At 40.3% G+C, this 20,707-nt stretch overlaps 1 protein-coding gene across 1 annotated transcript in view; it reads right to left on the bottom strand.

Moving 5' to 3' along the window:
- Window positions 1-3,547: 3,547 nt before the first annotated feature.
- The window catches only part of ptprn2 (protein tyrosine phosphatase receptor type N2), a 115,026-nt gene continuing 97,866 nt past the window's right edge, over window positions 3,548-20,707 (bottom strand). The window contains exons 15-22 of the mRNA XM_046371747.1: window positions 20,223-20,296; window positions 16,351-16,428; window positions 13,377-13,496; window positions 12,161-12,327; window positions 9,755-9,808; window positions 8,691-8,755; window positions 6,442-6,515; window positions 3,548-4,306 (exon numbers count right to left, since the gene is read on the bottom strand). Of these exons, the coding sequence (XP_046227703.1) occupies window positions 4,235-4,306; window positions 6,442-6,515; window positions 8,691-8,755; window positions 9,755-9,808; window positions 12,161-12,327; window positions 13,377-13,496; window positions 16,351-16,428; window positions 20,223-20,296 (704 nt within the window). The 3' untranslated portion in view covers window positions 3,548-4,234. The remainder of the gene's footprint in view (window positions 4,307-6,441; window positions 6,516-8,690; window positions 8,756-9,754; window positions 9,809-12,160; window positions 12,328-13,376; window positions 13,497-16,350; window positions 16,429-20,222; window positions 20,297-20,707) is intronic.

Below are 20,707 nucleotides of genomic sequence, written 5' to 3' on the forward strand. Positions count from 1 at the left end.
TTTTTAAATTAGCTGAGCTGCTTCATTATCGTTCCACATACTAACTGATAACTGCAACCCTGGGCTACAAGTACTCCTGGCTGGGAATCACTACCTCTAATGAAAACAGTTATCCCTACTGGTTGATGCATTTCCTTTCAAGACTGCATGAATATACAAGTGTGTCAGATGACCGAGAGCCAACAGTGATTACAACAAACCATAGAGAGATCATCAAAGAGTGGGAAGGGGCTGTAAGACTCACTGAGGTCCATGGCTGAAAGGGCCCACTCGACGTTCTTGGCGGTATGGAGGCCCCTCTGAGGAACCAGGCCTGTGTATATTTTAATCTGCTTGTTTCGGGACTGAATGATTCATCGGCTTTGAGATGGCTCTACTTCAAAAACTCTCTCTTATAAGACGTGTTTTCTCATTTCATGCATGTGACTTTTCACTTTTGTGTTGCTCCTGATTTCACAGCTGTTCTATTGGTGGTGGAAATTTAGTCTCCATGATGCCAGGCAGGTTGTGTGAGTATTTTCTGGTGGCATCAAGATTACACAGGCATTTGCCTACTTTGCAGTCATTTATATCCCTGCGATATGCCAGCACTCCCTAACAACAGTGAGATATGCTGATTTTGACGGATCTCTCTCCAAAGACTTATCCGAGCTTAAGCAGTAATTTAGAAATCCCTAAATTAAAAATCACTTTGAGTTAAACCAAGCATCCAAAGAGATGCACAGTATCTAATTTTGTGACTTTTTCAGAGCGCATTAATCCTCCCAAATGGGAGCTGACATGGTATTGTGGCATACCAGATACCTCAGGAAGCAATTACCATGAATACATTTTCTAATAAACTTGTACCCATCAGATGATAAGCAATTAAACATGCGTAATTATGGTTTCCATACAGTAATTTCTAAGCTGATTAGGTTTGTGTGCTTTACAACCTGAATAGGAGAATATTAATAGGGCTTTGGTTTGGTGTTGCTGGTTAGCAATGGCAGCAAGTCATCAGCAAATCATATGCAAATGAGGTCTCAGGAAGTGCATGAAGCCTCATTCCTGTAGCTATTACAACTGTCAGGGGAGGGAGGGACATGTCAACGGGCAGCACACACACACACACACACACGAATATGAGTCCATCCATGAAGGACACAAGCACACTGCTGAAAGGTAGAAATTATATATTCTCTACACATGCTAATTGCATTCATGTGTTTGCACGTCTCTATTCTATGGTAAAAGAATCCTCATTGTACTTTGTGTTCATTTTATTTTGAGTTAGAGATGCTCCCTTATTGAAAGTTTTATTGATGATCAATAAAAATCCATGGCTGTAGACAATACATGGTATCACGTGATATGTAGTGGAAACAGATACCAATACAGATACTTTTAGTTTAATTCCAGTATTTATTTTTCTACCACTCTTGAATAAAGCGCCGTTTATAAACAACTTATAAGTTGAGGGTAATGGCTTTATTTTTGGTTTAAAAATCATTTAATGATGCTTTATAGATCAGTTATAATACTGTAGACATGTTGGCTTATTTCTGTTTAGTACTAACTTTTTTTACTCCAATGTTGGAGGATAAACACAAGTAATAACACCAAGTTACAACTATCACACGTTTGAATGGCCTATGACTCATCCATGAAGCATTGATAAATGGATTATTAAATGGTTTGTTAGAGCCATTAGTTTAATTTATAAACTGATAATGTTTCTAATCACAAAGAAATTTACTTCGCTCAAATGTAGAAAACACATCACATTTACAAAGCATTATCATAAGAAAACTAAACCATTTCCATCATCTGACACAAACCCAATACTGGACTGATTACTCTGGCAAATTTAACTGATTAGAAAAGTGAGCGCCATCCATTGAGGAAGGTTGTGAAATGTGGACAGAAGTTTAGTGGAGCTGAAGCTGAAAGCCTCATTTACAGATGTTGACTGTCACAATGTCATTTTGGGGGTGAAGAACATCTTCTTGTTAATATAAGAACTGGGGGATCTGCTCCCTTTAGTTATTATAAAACAACATTAAATGATTGTGGGACCTCTTGAAGGCCAAAAACTTCTTTTGGCCAACACAGCTGCATAAAAAGTTGCAGACAAAACAACAAATAAAATAAAGAAAAACAATACTAACATACGCAATTACTCTCTGACACAAGCAAGTTAAAAGTTACATCGCTCAGTAAATATTGATAAAAATTGGACTTGGAGCGGCTAAGCCTCCTCTGCTCTGTAATATTACGAGAGGGCCTTGGTGGCTGAAATACATGACTGATTTCATTTCCAATCCCAGCCTCTTTCTCCTCTGACAGAGCTGGTGAACCAAACATTTCATCTGTGCAAACCTGCGAGTCTCTCCCAGACACAAACCCTCAGGGAGCATGATACATCTTTTCTTTGTGACTTTACTAAGGCTACCATTCAATCAAATGCCGTTTGCTGTAACAGCAGCCTTCTCCCTCCTGTTCGTGCATGTGTGTGTGTGTGTGTGTGTGTGTGTATCAGAAACAACATTAAACACCAGACAGGAAAGCAGTATAATCTGTTCTGATTTATTATCAACCTGAATGTTACTTTTCACACAAAATATATAGTTCTCATTGAGGCTCTCAGTATACATTTCAGATAGCACTATATAGGGATTCATAAAGTCATTCATTGTCTCTACAGTACATAGAAGGAATATTCTCTCATGTTGCACAAAATATCACAATATACCAGTGATGGACGGCCAAACAAATTCAGCAACAATCCCAATATAAGTTCTGCTTAAATATATCATATTGTTTCTATGGATATATAGCATCTATATCAGTTGGTATATTCCTAACACATTTAATATTAACAGAGGTGTTCATGTAACAAACAACTCATGGTGTAAAACGTAAGATCGATGCAACGAGGAATAAAAAACACAAAACAAAACAAAACAAAACATCTGATATGTTGTGAGAATCATGACCTGAGAGGCTTTTCTAAGAATCAGAGCCTCCGCAGGCTTGAGACATGAGTGAGATGTGTGGATGCGAAATACAACAACACACACACACACACATACACACACACACACACACACATACACACACACTTCAACATGTGATGATGAGTATACAGTGTTTGATTCAGATAAACATGTGAGGAGTTTTACATCCAAAAAGCTATCCAATACATTGATTCAGAAAGAGAGATGTAAGCTGTACAATATCAGGATCTTTACATATTATTTTTCTTGAAGCGCTATAGCTGAGAGCTGCAACCATTTGTCGATCAGTCGACAAAGTGGCAAAAAAAAAAATGTCTGACAACCGTTTGTTGAGAATGGATTACTGGTTTCTGTCAAATTTTCAAGCAGAAATGCCAAATAGTTTCTGGTTCCGCTTTCTCAGATGCGACAGTTTGATGTGTCTCTTTGTCACATGTGGCAGCAAATCGAATATTTAAAGATTTTCGACTGTTCATCAGAAAAACTAGACATTACCGTGGCCTGGAGAAATTACGAATACCAGTTGTTTTAAAGATTATTTTTAGGGCTTTTTTTTTTTTTTTGCTTTTATTTGACAGAAACAGAGAGGAAAGGGGGGAGAGAGAGACACAGGAGGAGGACATGCAGCAAAGGGTGTCATAAATGCCATTTTGAATCTATTTTAAGCATTTTAAAGACTAAACAATTAATCGTGGATAAAAATCAGCATATTAATAAAGAAATTCTTGCAGCCCAACCACAGTTTGTTTAAAAACGTGCCTCAAGTCATTATTAGAAGTGTCTGTATCAGTTTTTGTGACAGCAGATAGCTGATTTTGGAACAAAAACCTTCACTTGACATCACGTAAACATCTCGTCAGTGGCACTAAAACGATATGTTCAGGTACAACATCACAGTTAAAGAGGACCAGGGTTCATATCGACAAAAAGTCTCACAGTAGGAGGGCTGATCTGATGTCCCACATCAGGTCTGCTCTCTCCTCAGAATCCCTACAACCACACAGATCCCAGATCAGCAGTCGTACTCTGAGGAAAAATCTTTGCGAATATGGATCCAGGTGAGATATCTGGCACGACATTCATAAGTATACAGTATATATAGAGGTGAAGAGGAGGCAGAGACAGAAGAGAGAAACAGAGCGAGGAGAACGAAGGGCACAGAGAGATGTCAGTCTTGAGTGGGCAGAGGAAACCGGTGCTCAGCGAGCGAGGAGAAAGTGGGGGATGCGATGCCTTCACTGAGGAAGTGCTTTCAGGATGGCGTTCACCTCCTCTGCCACGGCTGTCAGCGCAAACTCAAACTGCTCCTGAGGAGGAGGAGGAGGAGGAGGTGGAAAAGATGCAGGGAGAGAAAGGAAAAGAAGAAGGAAAGTTTAAGTGTGTAACGGCTCAGGAATGCCATTTCAGAATGATTGGCAACTGCTGCCGAATCCTCTTACTCCTCCTCTTCCTCCCTCTCTCCTGACCCTACTCTGGATGTGTTTGGCCACAGACTTGGGGTGAAGGTGAACCACTCGCTGAGCTTTCAACTCGGGAGTGCACAAGCACCCGGCACCGCCATCGATCCAGCCAGGTGTGTCTTAAAATAAAGCTTTTGAGTCAAGCTGTCTCTCAGCTCTCAGTGTAAGTGTGTGTGTGTGTGTGTATACATGTGTGTGTGTGCATTTGTTTGTGAATCCGACTCATAGTTTTCCCAGAGGAGCACAAAAGGGGCTGATTGATGTTCGCCCCATGGACCTGGTGTTTTTATATTCCTCTCCTCTCCCCAGGCTGCAGGCTACGGCGTCCTCTCACAAAGAGAAAGTATGTAGGAGTTTGGAGGGAGCAGTCTTTAGATGTGTCAACACATAGCCTGCCATAGTCTGGCCTGAGGATAGGCTAAATCAATACGGAGGAGTCACCGGTGGCCGTGCCATTCGCTTTGCAGTAGAGATTATGTGGAGTGATTAGGTTTCCATTTCTATGTGTTCTTATGTTGTGGTGGGGATGTGAGTTTGTCCACCTATATCGACAACAGAGTTATATGCACCAGTATCTAATCTCAAATTGAGTTTAAAGATCTGTATCTTAAAAAAAAAGAAGAGAAACTTTTAAAACCGGGGTTTGTGCATGCGGTGCTGTTCACATTTACGCCACTAGGGGGAGATCAATCTCTGCTTGACAGATGAGAAATGGATGGTTAGTGAGGAAGAAAGATGGTCACGCATGCTGTAATTACTGCATGTTGATGGCTGTCAAAAAGGAGTAACCAGAGAAAGAAGGGAAATAAATGTTCCCTCTACCCAAAAATAAAGTGGAAACATTAGGATGGAGGGGAAAAAAAGTAAAAGGTAATTGGTCGTCCAATCCTTGAAACCTAATTCTAAATTTCTTACCTCATTACAGTCTAATTTCTGTGTAGACCCAGCGTGAAGCCACAAAGTGGAATAAACAATACCCCAATATAATTTCACTTAGACTTGTCAGAAAACAAAAAGAAAAGAGTGCTTGAAAAGCTTTTCTGCACTGAACAAAACAGGGCTGTAAAAGCAGCATTAATGAACCATCCAGGAACACTGGAGTCTGTTAGCAAGCGGCGTCCATAAATATTATCGCCCACTGCTGCATGAGATTTATTATCATTATTATTATTATTATTATTATTATTATTATTGTTCTTTCCAATTACAAGAGAGAAACAAAAGAGACGTTCTACCTGTTGTTTGAATTAGTTAGGAGGAAATCATCTAAACTATCGCTGAAAATATGATGGTGGGGTGAGGGGACTTCTGTGATAAAAACAGCTAAGACTAAATAAATGTATGAAATCTACAGCACTGAACAGGTGAACTGAACAAAGGTGAGAGAGCAATGAATGACAAAGAGAGAATTATTTGATTAATTGTTTTGTTTTTTTCCAAGCAAACATGCCAAACCTCAACTTGTTGTACCTTCGCAAACGAGAGGATTTGCAGCTTTTCTCTGCTATATGTTGTTACAAACTGAATATGTTTTGGTCTGATAAAAACAGGCATGTGAAGACCTCACGTTTTTTTCACTATTTTGTTCATATTTCACAATATACTGCATTAGAAAAAATGTAACACTCAGGATTCATAAAGTGTGTTTATAACATTTGTTTAAGTGAAGAGAAAATCTTAAAATGCTGCAGTTTCAGAGATAAAATATTTCTGCAACAGAAGATCTTGGTCAGTCTCTCTGTGTCTTGTGATAAATGTGGAACAGTGAGTTATTATCTTCCAAGACAATGTTGCTTCTAATCCTGAAGCAGTTATCAATTACCACATCATTTCCCCTGATCCTGTGCACATGAAGTAGACAATCGTCTGTTTGAATGACTGCAGCCCCTCCTCCCTTCCTCCTTCCCTCCCGACTCCCCTCCCCTCCCCTCCTCCCAGCTCCCCTCTCCCCCACCTCTCTAACTCAAAGCTGGGGACCTTACCTTTGTCTGGACCATGCCAGCTCTCTGGTCTCTCAAGTGCTCCAGGGTAGCGGCAATATCAATCTCTTTAGCACCTGCAACAGACCGAAAATTGGACTGAGTTCAAAGCAGAGGAGTAATCCAGCTCACATCTGTCAATCTCTCTTTATACTGGGCTCCCTTTGGAACAGCACAGCGAATGAAAATTATTACATTCATCCCTCGAAAGAGTTGGACGAGAGCCACAGACTGTTTCTCGATAAAATATGCAAGAGAATATTTTTGGGGTTTTGGGAAATATGCAATAATGCATTGAAAAACCCTAAGCGCTGGCTTCTCTGTGAGAATCTTGTTCAAAAATTGGTTAAGATTATGTTCAACTATAAAGAGCGCTAAGAGCTTTTTGATATTTCAACAATATCTGAGCGTGTGTGCACGTGTGTGTGCATCTGAGAACCAACAAAGTCTAATTAAAATGATTTATGGCCTCTACAGCAGCCATTCTGATGATTCACCTGTGCAACAGTTGCTCGCCTTCAATAGTGATCAGGTGCTGCCAAACTAAGTCTGTTTTGGCTTCAAAAGGGTGCGATGTTTATCTGAAAATCTTATTCTACTTTCAGATTTATGGATTTCAAGCAGCAAGCCAAAGATGGGGTGAAAAAAACCAGGAGGGACTGGCTCAACTCTCAAGATGCTTTTTTGAAAGTGAGGCAGAGAAAGGAAGCGAAAGAGATGGAGGAAGAGTAAAAATGTATGCAAGTGTGTGTGTGTGTGTGTGTGTGTGTGTGTGTGAGAGAGAGAGAGAGAGAGAAAAAGAGGGATTTAATGCTGCAGGACTTAGTACTCAAAGTACTTCAGTGCTCCGACAAGACTTTAATGTCTGAGAAAGGCTGGATTCCAAAGTAAAGCTGAAGAGAGGCTCTTTGAGCAGAGGGGGAAAAAAAAGCTTTGGAGTGTGAGATTATGTTCATTTTATAAATTCGATGCTGGAGCAGGAAACAAAAGGTGAAAAAGAGACCGGGTGGCACCTTTCATCACCGCGGACAACGGCGCATTCGTCACTGAACCACACGAACTCCCACCAGGATGGGTCAGTCTTATTACTGTTATTACAGACAGTGAGGGGTATGTCTGCGCAAGAGGCAGTCGTCCTCCTAACGTGCTCTGACGGGCAGGGATTGCAGGCGGAGGCCATGCAGGGGGTGGGGGTAAAGAGCAGAGGTCAAAGGGCGGAGGGCAGAGGGCAGGCTGAGCAATGGAGGGCTTTAAAGGTGACGTAAGGCAGCATTTGGAGGAGCCCAGCAACAACACAGCACATGTCCACACCCAGATGGGTTTGTAAGAAAAACTTGGGAAACTTCTATGCTGCTTTTTTTTCTTGTTTATTCATACAAACTCTTCAGCTAGATCTGCTGCTTTAAGATTCAACTCAAAACAAGAGTTTGTCTTGTCACAGCAGCCTACAATTTAGAGACAAATTCACCTTCAAACCATTCCTGGTTTACACGGAATGACACCCGCACAAAGATAATGTTCAAGGAGCTTTTCCTGCCCAGCGTTTTAAAAATATGTGTTTTGTCTTTTGGATAATAATTTCTCCGTTAGAGGTCCAAGATGGCAGCAAGTTACTGTGATCTGTGACCAATTGCAGATTATCTTCCTTGGCTGTGTTCCTTTGGTTATGCAATGCAAACAAGGGTCTGACTCGATAGATCAGAATCACAGAAAATAAATTGCAAAAGTGAGTGGATAAACTGGAAATCCTGGGCAGTTTAATTTATATTTGTGTAAAACAGGGAAAACAGATAAAAGTCGGGAGAGTAATTCAATGATAAAATAAAATAAACCTACTGTTCCCATTAAATATTAAATATTGAATCAAACCATTGGAGCATCATTTTCAAATTCTGATTTTCAATGTATTTTGCCTTTAAACATTTAATTTCCATGCATGTGCTATCTAAATTCATGTCGCAGTTGTGCTGCAGGTCAATACGGTGTGACGGCAGCTTAAATAGATAATTACTAATGTGGGTGCAGGTTTCTTGCTCATTTTCCTTCACTCTGTCGTCTCTTTGTTCCACTCTCACCACTCCTTCCAGCTCCCTGTGTGTCTGCTTCTGTCTTCGCTGCCTCTCCAGGCCTCAGAAAAAGTCACCCTCTAATGCATCCCCAAGACCCTCTGTTGAAAATGAGGGGCTTTAGCGTTGCCAGGGAAACACTTGAACGCAAGCAGAAAGGGTGAAAGAGAAGCCATTGATCGTTACCTTTAGCCATCCTATTGAGGACCATGTCAATCAGGATGTAAGTCCCACTCCTGCCAGCTCCATCACTGCAGAGAGTCAGAGGGACAGAGAGATGGAGATCATTAAGGTGGCAGAGTGATGCTTTAATCTCAGAGTGTTTCTCTTAAAAGAAAACAAATTTACGGCCGCTGTGAGACTGCAGAGTACATTTAAACAGAAACGAATGCATACAGATACACACACTTTAACTTAACAGTAAAAACAGAATACTTAAATGGAAAAAAAAATCAATAACAATCTTCAATATTCTTATGAAAATACCTGAACAGATCTGATTATTTGATATTCAAATAAATGAGACTATGTTAAACCTTTGCACACGAGTGCATGTGTGGTCTTGAGACTTGCTCGGCTACTGGGGAGAGGGGAATGGTTTCTGAGGCACACTGGGGACAAAGGCTTTTAAATGAATGCACCTCAGGAGCAGAGGAGAGGTTGAGAGGCCAGGGGCGGTTCGAGAACAGCTTTTGGAGAGCCTTGCTTTTCCATTACTCCAGAGATAGTCTTATGAAAAGCCTCCCTTTGTGCCCGCTGGCCATTCAGCGGCTCTGCATGTTAATTGCAAACAAGGCGTGCACATTTCTCTAATAAAGGCGAGGCCAATAAAACAGGAGAGCTGGCCTGAGCACCACTGCTTCATTAATCCAGTGCTAGACACTCCGTACAGCTCCCTGAGAGGGAGAGCGGGCTGCCTGAACCCACGCCTGACTTAACAGGATGTGACTATTAAAACTGGTCAGACAGATACCTGTGTGCTTAATACAAACCAATCAAGGCCAGTTAACTAACTCAACCAAATGGGAAATGGATGTGTCTTCGGCTGAGTGTCTTCGCGCCACACCATTTCCATAAAGACCCAGCCGGTGGAATAAACAGCAGCTCCAGCGGACTCACACAGAGTAAATGGACTGAGCGAGTTTAAAATAAACAGCCTCTCCCCTCCAACACACAGACCACGACAAACAATCGCTATCCCAGTTCAGCAGGGTCAGCCACTGTCACAATGTCACAATAGTTATACTTGCCTGCAGTGAACGATTATCGGGCAAGATCGACCCCGGTAGCACTTGTTAACCTTTCTGCAATAAAAAAAAAACATAAAAAAAACAAAAAACAAAAAAGAGAGAATTGGATGTGATTGCAAGCTTGATGGCAAGTGGTCTTAAATGCACAGGCTGCTAAGTCAAAATCTGAAAGCAAATTATTTTTGCTGAATAATAGCAGTGATAATTAAAGACTTCTGTGCTGTGGTCAGGATGAAATCAATGACAGCAGTAATCAAAGGAACAAAGAACGCCCTTCTGTCAATCAATCACTTTAATTTGAGGATGGAGGAAGAAATCCGTGTCGCACCACCTAAATAAATTGAGCATCATTTCGAACAGCATTATTGTGACATGTGGGGCTGATGGATGTGCTGGTGTGATGTTGTGATTGCCGACCGCCGACGCACATTAACCCCGGCCAATTATGAGTGTTACACACCACAGGCACGCTGAAGGCCAATGAGCCTTTTCACACCCCGCTGTTGCCATGGAAACTACACCGAGAGCTTCCCTCATTTTTCACCTTTCAACGACAACACGAAAAATAAATGTCTGAATATCTCATCATATCCCTGGTTTATCTTGCCTATCTAGTGTTCATTGTTAGTTTTAAAAATCACTAATACGTATTATCTATTATTAAGAGATCTGTAAATAAAACAATAAATAATGGATGTGTCAGTTGTACTTTAGCACTTCTAATGCCGCTCATGGTAATAATGCATTGTAGGTTAAAATTTCATTACATTAAGTGTACGCAAGTTATCATACTGACATAAATATTTATGTCAGTATAATAATTTTATGTATATTGACTGATGCTAGCCTGTGCAATATTTTCTTTCTGAGTATTTCTTCTGATATGTATTTCCTTTTCCGGACTCTTCTCTGTTGTTTCACCCTCAGCTTTTCTATTCTGTATGCTGCATTCATGAGCTTATATGGAGCTTAAGAACTACAACTGTGGACTGCATTTCCCGCATGTATGTGCACTTCAAAGCACAGGTGTGCTCTATTTGATGTCAGTATGGGCTTTGAGGTTTTTTTATGTCATGGTGTAGGTCTGTAGTGACCGAAAGCTTGGCTTCATCCTTCATCATACATGCACTAATCTGACTAAATATTAAAATATGATAAAACTGCTCATGTTTTAAGAAAAGCACTGTTCATTTGGCAGGAGGCAATGTTTTCTTTCTGATATTTTATGTATGTTGTGCACTCACGTTTGTAATTTTACATAAAATCACAACACATCAAATTCATATCGTTTGTCTTTTAAGCAAACAAAGTACAAAACACCAGAAAAACCATAATATTTCCTTGGTTAAAGAGCAAATAGAGATGTTTGAGGTTCCCATGCAAGCCAGAGGAAGGAGCAGTGAGAGGAGGAGAGGGGAGACAGAGTCAGGAGTGAGAGAGAGACAGTTTGTGCACAGGCCTGGCTGAGGAGACACAGTTTCCAATGATCACTTTTGTGACTATGCAACTGGGCTCATATTACTAGCTGCAACATCACAAAAATGACACTGGCAACCGCAAAATACCGAGTTGGCCGAAACCGTGAAAGGAATGAGTGTGCAGGTACATTGTGTGGGTCTGAGACCTCTAAATCACATAATCAGAGAGCTTTAGATTCCCAATAACCTACAGCAACATTAATGAGCTTACATCAAAGCAATCTAGGCGTCCTCAAAATCACATACGTAACCGAACATCAATAAATGATAATAAGAACTGACTGCAAGTTACCCCCCCCTCCCAAAAAAAAGCAAAGGATGACATGATAACACTGCACATCCTCTTTTTCTCTCTCTCATCTGCATTACAAACCGAAGGGACAGACTTCCATCCACAAATCAGATGCACCTATTCTCATTTGGAGGGCTTTTCCTATCCCTTCGGGTTCTCCCAGAGGAGCTTTTGCTGCTCTTCTGCCAGAACACATTATATGGAGAACAGAGAGAGGTTACTCAGTCACACAGCTTCCCCCCTCTCCCATGTTTTTAGTGAGACAGCTCTCATTTAATTGGGTGTTTGAATTAGGTGTTTTTTTCTTTTCTTTTCTTTTCTTCCCAAGCCAAGCCAGGCAGTGCGGGGCTGTTAATTTGCTGCATCACATGTGCTGGAGGGAGGTGAGGGAAATAGGCCCACGATGAAAGAGACAGTACAGAAACACAGTCCTTATTAGAACAACCATTCTCTAGGACACCAAAAGGCAGAGGGGCAAAGGGGGGATGGACCAGAGAAGCTGACAGAATACAGAATATAAGGGGAACAAGCTCAGGACAAAGGCCAGTTGTAAAGTTGGAAATTTGCCTGAATTCTGCTGAGCTCCAGTATCTGAGAACAAAGAAAAAAACAAAATCTACAGGATCGTTAATCTACCTGCGGAAGTCTAACAGGGTCCTGGCCGAGTTGGGGATCCCGCGGTCCATCCAGGACAGGAAGTGAAACTGGGTGACGGTGCGTGTCTCGTTGGTCTGCAGGTTCTTCAGGTAGAAGCTCCGCACCAGGAAGTCCTCACACCAAATATGCTCTGACACCAAGTTGACCTAAAGAAGGAAAAAGGGATAAACAAAGGAAGTTTCACACTAGGAATTATAACCAGGAATGCATGTATAACCATGCAACCTCCTGCAGGAATAAACTTGGTATAAGGGCTGGTTCACCCATGTTACTAAAAACATATTACGTGACTTACTCCTAACTAACTTCTGTGGTGATATGAGATGTAATTACATGAGATGCTAAAGAATGTGCGAATAGTTTGCTCATCATGAGATCCTTTATGCTACAAAGAACTGAGGGATTACTGTAAGAGCAATCTGAGAAATGAATATGCACTTGGTGGCCACTGTTTGGTGGTCATATATTCTACCTTCACAGAGAAAATGATGCTCAGTTTTGTCTTCCTAAATGTAGAATTTTGTGGTGGGATCTGTTTTACTGGATTACATTAAACTGTATTGGCGAACAGAATAAAGTGGCCAGTGTGGAGTGTATGTATTTCATTCCAGACTGCTTGACTTTGATTGGCTGGTTTAAACTGGAAAGGCGAGCTCTAATACCACATGAATATGTTTACAAGGGAGTCTGTTTTGACTGCAGCATCAATACAGGATTCAAAAGTTACTCATTTACAGTCAAATTAAAACTGTTGGTGAATGAATTTTGTTTTGGGGGGGGTAAAGTTATATTTGAAAAACTCAACAGCAGGCCCTATTTGTAAAAACTGTGCCCTTGTTAACTCAACAGCCACCATAGGGACTATTTTATTTAGTAGAAAAGCATTTCCATTTCCATTTCCTCACACTGAAGTCTGTAAATCACAGACGCTGTATTCTGAAGAAGATGTTGCTGTTGAATTTTTAAACATCTTTTTGCAATGCTGTGAGCACCACAAATAAAATTAATCTTGATTGTACTGGGGTGGAGACAGAAATCTCATAAACTTGGAACATAAAACCTAAACTATATGCATGGCTAGACACCACTAAAAGGAGAAAGCATGTTTTTTTTTTTAGCAATTTGGGTGACCCGATTCTTCAAACTTTACGACATCCGAGCTTCGTAGCTCGCCGTTAATCTCTCGCTGACGTACCTCGTAGATGTGGTAGACATCAGATCCTTCATCGGGCCAGTAGTGGTGACACTGCTTCACCCCGTTTTCAGAAAGCGGGGTCAGCATGACGATAACAACGCAGCCACTCTCCCACACCATCTACAGACAAACGTCAGACATCCCTGAAACAGCAGCCCCTTTTATACCCATCTGTGTGACATTACAACAGCACTAACATGTAGCTGAACTGTGCCACTAGGAGCAGCATATTGCACATTAGCATTTCATGGCAGCCTTGTATTAGAGTGAAATTGATTTGTTAATCTTGGTCCAGGAAGTATGAATAAATGTCACCTCTCTGCGTGTGACAAATGATCAATGTTGGGCGGAGCAGCGGGAGGGCGCGTCACGTGTCGCCGTTGCGCTCTCAGTCTCAACATCTACTGAGCTGCTGCTCCATTTCATCTTATCACAATCTAATGTGTCCTTGGGAAAAAAAAATACAGGCCCACGGCGGCCATTAGGAAAATGAGGAGGAAACACGGCTTTTATGATTGCTATAAAACCACAATGGCCTTGACAATACACTAATCACAAGCTTATGTGATCCAACCCAGTGGACACATTACATGCCAAGTGTGCCAACTGCGCCAAGATGTGATGATATTAGGCAAGGCAATAATGTGAGGGAATATGACCCATTTACTCTTGTAAGGTTTGGCAAATATTTGTAAGGTAGTGGGGTTTTTTTTATGTGATAAACAAAAGGGTACACTTACCATACATGATTTGTGTAAAAGAAGATAAGATAGAAGAAAAAGAGGCCTGAAAATGACCTGAAAATTTGCTGCTCTGTGAACTCTGATTGGCTTTTTTTGTTTTTAATTCTTAGCGGAAGTGAGCAGGGAGGCAAGGCCTAGCAGTGCTAAGGTAATAGCCGGGGACGGACAGAGAGGGAGGGGGGACAGATGAAGGAGTGAAGGATGAAGGGATGGAGGAATGAGGAGTGGAGGATTAGAGCAGAGCCGCCATTCACAGAGCTGCCTGGGGCTGCCGTGGATTAGATAGGACAGAGCAAAAAGATTTGCCTCATGCACGGTCCATTTGCATTAGAGTGGCAGTGTTTCCCCTGTTTGTTTACTTTTAATGGGGGGAAAGAGTGTGTTTTTTTTCCTCCAAGGTTTACCATATTGAATAATGAAAGGCTACTTCTTATTCCCAGACACAGAACTGATGTTCATTGTGTCAGTCAATCTGTGTCTAATTTTCCATTATTTTCTGCTTAATTGGGATTTAGTTTAGTTGAGTTCATGGCTAAATAGTCAGTTTGATTAGATAATGGACATGCATGTATTCATCAGACACAAAAAAACGGCAGACAAACAAACAAATAACCAAACCAACTAAGAGATAATTATCAACTGTTTCATATGAGGCACTTTACAAATTAAATACAGGAAAGAGGGCTCCTCTCATTCCTATTTGTCCTGATGTAGTCAATTAAGATGCACTTTTTTGGATAATAGGGACAGGATGGATTTTTTTTTGGTTTGTTTTTTTGGGTTTAAAAGGTGATTTATAACAAAAATCAAAGGCTTTTTTTAGGGGGTTAAGGAGAATCAAATTAGGCAACCACCCTTCCCCAATCACAAACTGGTGCCAAAGTCTGCGGCAACACAAAGTCAGCATTATCATGACGACTTGAAATGAGTACATGACGCAGAATGCAGGGCCAGCTGGTCTGCCAGGATTTATGCTTCACACTTCTACATCCTGGTCACGGCCAGCAGAGTTACTTCACCATATGGAGGTGATGGGCCCACTAATTACTACAGTGCTGTCCTATTAACACATAAGAATGCCATTTGGCAACCATGCATCATTTAAAGCATATCTCCACACAAGAAAACATGTTTTACAATAGCCTATATCCAGTGATTAATGGCAGGTTCATCTGGCATTTATGGATAAGAGTAAGGAATGCATAAAAGAATGGAAGGAAAATGCAAATATGAGCAAACATCAGCATTCAGCATTATTACCAATAATATTAGACTTCCTGGGGGTGTAACTGGACAACAACATACAAATATATGCTCCAGGTTTAGGAATACTCCAAAGTTTGGAACCGTAGTTCCATAATCTGGGGGATGTAAAGTAAAGTATAAATACTGCCATAGATTCAGTGTTTTTATAGCCTTTATGTGATTGTACTTCTGTGATCTGTCACCACCAGTATGCTGAATTAGTATTTAGTAGTTCCTGTTTACAGTGTAGCCACAGATGGACAGACAGCTAGGGACGGATTAGTTTATTACCTGAGAAAACTTTAAAAGTGATGATTCTCAGTGATGTCTTGGAGTTATGAGGAGTGACCTTTTTATAATTTCCAAACAGGTTTGTCAATGTTTATGTGTAAAGGACATGGAGGTGATGAGCCACATTCAATCTATATGTGAATCTTGTCTGTGAGTTCACTGAGTTTTACTGAGTTATGAGTTAGAGAAGTATGAAGTATGTCTTTTTTGCTGCTAATTGCAGCAATCAGGTTTTAAAGGTTAATATTTTGCTTGTTTTTACAATAAAGGGCATAAAAGCATATGCGATTTCCAGTTACCTGGATGAGAAAATACAGTCACAGCTTCAGAAAAGGATTAAAAAGCAGAATCCAGATGATTGGAAGAGCCTAAATACCTGTTAACTGTTGTTAAATGACCTTCAGGATTTTTCGAGGTAGAATGGGATGCTTAGCTTTTTGTCTTGAGAGACACTAACTGACACTACATCAGCTCACTGATCCCACAATTCTACAGTTTCTTAAAAAAGAAAGGGAAAGAACAGTAATCTAGACACTCTTGTCTTGCACCAAGAAGACATGAAAATCACACAAGAATTGGTAACTCACACAAAACCAGAGACAATGCAGCTCTGCTGTGGTTCTTCCGCACCCTCATCTCCGTAGAAACAAACCAGTAAAAGATGAAAGCCCACAGTGAATGAAGATGAGTATTACCTGCCAGAAGTCTGCGACGGTGGAAGGAAGCGGGCCCTGCGAGGCGATGTAAGTAGGGTTGCGAGGGTCATGGTCCATCTGGGAGAGAGGGAGCAGAGTGTGACACAGTGTTTGGGTGGAGACCGGTGGATGAAAACACACAGTACGGGTAAAAGACTCACATCAAAGCCTCCATTTGGGTGGAGGACTGAAAACGTTTTGCCTCCGCTGTTGTCCTTCTGTTTTATTCATTGATTCGCTCTCTCTCATTCCTCCTTGTCACTTCACTTCTGTCCTCGAGATCTGACAATTTTTTTAATGGGCCTGATTACACTAAATTGGAGTAACAGAAAAAGACTACATGCTATAATTGGTAAACTGTGAACATCACACAGTCCCACGCTAGACAAGATTTGAACACGTCTGAAGGACTTGGTTTGTCTGGTGAACTTGTTTTTGTGACTCTTGGACTGAGTGGTCTATGTGGTAGAAAAGTATTTGTGAGAATTAATATTCATCAATTTTCAACACAAAGTCCTATTTATTTATTCCATTAGTGCTACTTTTATATACTTGGTTCTACTTTATTTTTATTATATTGTAATAGAGATATAATTGTTTTGTACAATGTGTATGGGGATTGCACAGCATAATGGCCATAAAGCAGAACCTTGAACTAAACTGAATAAGCTTAATAAAACACTTCAATCCTTTTCACCCTCAATAACGTTAGTTTTCCATTCGTTACGTCATCATTAAGGAAGGTTTTCACCTCTGTTTTAACGAAGTCGTGTACAGGCTTCTCTACAATGTCCACAAAAGCTTCATGAAGTAGCTTTCAGATCTCAATTTCTGCCAGGCTTTGACATCCTTTTGCATGAAACATGATGTTGTGGTGGGCTTTTCAAGCCCGTAGGTGGCTTGAAAGCCCCCCCTCCACCAACCACCACCACCAAAATCGATGATCAAATTTACAGAGGGGAGTTTTTATGCACACCCTCGAGTGAGTGATGCATCAATGGAAATGTGTTGACATATTTTGCAGGAAAGCAAAAGTGTGGCTACATATGTGTGCACTTTTGATGTACATTTGGCAATTTAATGATGGATGAGGCACCCAAACAGGGCTTATTGTTATAAGTCAAATATTGATGGTACACCTACCACAGGTAGTCTTATATATGGAAAGTTCAGTAGAATATTTATAAAATTAAGGTGCACCAGACAGAATTTCTTTCCAGATTAACGTGACATTGAGTGACATCCACCAATAGAAATGGAGGCTTTTTTGCAGCACATCTCCTGTTTGTAACAGAGGGATTTAGGGAAGGAGACATCTCTGAGCGTAACAGCAAAAAACACTATGACAGTAAGCCACAAGGTTGTACTTAATGGCTTTTTCATACTTTTTTTTTTTTTTTTTTTTACACTGATGAACAACTTGTCAAGGACACCAAACATGAGCTTAGGAGAACATTTTGGTTTTTCATTTCATGTTTTTTTGTTTTTATTTGACTCATTTATCAAGCTCATAGACCTTAATTATGGAGCATTTCTTTATGGCTTTAATATTGCCATAATGCTTTTCTCTCATCGTGTTTAATAACCTCAACAACAGGATTAATTCTTAATACTCTGCTCACAAAAAAGAACATACAACTTCAGTCCAAAATTGAAAAAAAAAAGTCAATTCTTTTATTATTTATCTCTTTGTAATTTATTTTCATTATTGTGGATTAAAAATGTCAAATTGTTTTCTTTTATAAATGTACTTATGATGTAATTTAAAGTGATGCTCTCAGACTATTGAGCTCGTTTTGATGAGTCACTTTCTGTTAAATACCTTTCATAGTACAGTAAATTATTTCATTTTCCATCACATCTTTGGTAATTTTTGGTAATTTATGATTTCCAGCTATATTATCTGTATCATGTGTCTCTGGTATGTAGTTCAGGATGCCAGCATTCACTGTAGTTGTTGTAGATGTAACTAAATGGACAACAGGGGCAGAAATGAATCAAGAGTGACTGAAAATGTTCTTTAAATACACCTACACAAGGGCTGGCAAATTTGAAAATGTAGCCGCCTCTCTGCTGAAGAAAATTTCCCAAAAGGACACACAGGAATCGTTATGTTCATTACCCAGCGTTCTACTTCAATTAGGTATAACTATGTTGTTCAATTTTCTCTTCATCCTTCCTGGTTGAAATTCCTCTCATGGGTTTGTATCAAAAAAAAAAAAAAAAAAAAATCCCTCCCCAACAGAAATGAAAGGGTGGTGCCGAATGCTAGTTTAGCCAATCTCAAGGACACAGACATGCTGTAGCTGTGTGTGTTGACAGCCCTGCATGAATACTAAGGCACAAACATTAAAGAGTAGTCCTGCGTTTCAGCTGTCCTCCCCTTGCCATTGTGGGTAGAAGATAAACTACAAAAGAAAAAAAAAAAGAAAAGGAAGTGCTCTTTGGTTTGAAGTAAAATAGCTTGTGCTAAAATAGCTTGCACAAATATCTGTTCCTGGAGAACCGTCTCACCTTTCAACACCTCGCTGTAGCGCCTTGATCCTGTGTTTATGAAAGCTACAGAGTTCGGAAGCTAAACGCCGGATTGAGCTCGTCCCAGATAGTTTGAAAACAAAAGCATGGAGAACTGGTGGGAAATGGAAAAAAAATCCACACAGTAGGAAAAAAAAAAAAGGTCGGACAAGACAAAGACAGCCAGGCTTTGACTGCATTTTGTACCACTGCGCATTCCTTCAAAACCGTTCAATGGTGCACATCTGGGAGCCCCTGCATCATTTGTGGTCAAGCATTAGCCAATGTCCCCGCTTTTCCCTGTGCACATCACCCTCTGCTTTGCAGGGAGCTCCTTCCCTTTGCCTCTCTGACCCCGCATTCCCAGAAAGAAGCGACAGATTATTTACTTGTAGGCCACTGCCCCTGAAGCTAATGAGGAGGAAGAAGCCGCATTGAGAGACATAATTATCACAGTTTTGCTGGGCTCAGCCAGGGGTCCCTTTTGTGGTGTAATTACTGTCCTTTCATCCACACACCACTGCATCCGCCATTACTTCACCCATCTTCAACATTCGTTTGTGTTTCTAGATGCTTTTTTTTGTTTTTAAACTACACCAAAACAGTCTTGGGTAACTTTATACCCATTTGTCAAAAGCACCTATCTGATGTTTTGCTAACTTCTTACCCTGATTGATTTTGTTTATTATAGTATTATTCTATAAGATGGCAAATATCACACATCACACCACTGTTTAAATAAGCTAAAAAAATCTCTATGAATATGCCATCAGAGAAAATGGAGGAATAAATATAGCATCTAAAAGTCTCCATTGTTTGTTTCTGAAGAGTAATAGGCTTTTAGTGCCCCCCCCCCCCTCCCCGGCCTATCTCCTCAGAAATTTTGGCACTGTATTTGAAATGCATAGTTTCCTGTTCCCTTTGATGGAATCCCTTTTCAGCAGCCTCAGGGGAAATCATGACTGGCAATGTTTGGAGGAAAATATGAAAAAAAAAAAAAAACCCAAAAACCTTAGCCTTCTGTATTTGTGGCAGGATACATTTGTTTAGTCAAAAATAACATCTAATTTTTTTATAGTATGGATGAGAAAAAAAAGGAGCTCCAGGGAGCGGCCATTTTGAAAGCAGTGAAAGTAGCAATGTGATTCAGCAAAAGACAATGACTACACTGAGGCTCCCAGCACGGAGAACAAAGTTTTAAAAAAAATGATCAATGCACTTGGATCAATGACAAGTCCTTTGAAAACTGGAACTTTTTTATCTCAAAGTAAAATGTAATCACAACAGGTGCTCCTGCTACTTCAGAGACAACAGATATTAGCCACAACGTAGAGCTATAATGAATAAACATTACTCACGATTGGACTTGCATTGATGTAATCTGAGTTGCCGTGGTTATTCTCCGCTTTCAAGGTGATCCTGGAATGATCGTCTGTAATGGAGATGCATAATTCATCAACACACAGTTTTTCCTCCCCCATACAATAACAACAGAATTCTTAGCAGCAATGCAGGAATATGAAACTGAAAGGGCTGCAGGGGAATTTCACCACACTTTCATCATATGCACACACACTACTCTGAATTGCTCCACCTTCAATAAGGAATGTTCCAAGTGAAATAATAATAAAATATTTTATTGTAAGAAGTCTGTTAGTATTGAGCCTTAAAATCCTGCTTTTTCTTTAACAAGTGAAACTGTTGCAAGATTCATATAATATCTTTCCACTGGAGCTTAACCCACTTTAATAGTCTTCTTAAACACAGTTGCTTCGAGTTAAATGGTCCAGAAACTTGGCTCCAAATCTATTTCTTATATTCATGACTAAATAAGCACAAATCA

Source organism: Scatophagus argus, chromosome 18, assembly GCF_020382885.2.
Source record: "Scatophagus argus isolate fScaArg1 chromosome 18, fScaArg1.pri, whole genome shotgun sequence".
In the NCBI taxonomy this organism is placed as follows: domain Eukaryota; kingdom Metazoa; phylum Chordata; class Actinopteri; family Scatophagidae; genus Scatophagus; species Scatophagus argus.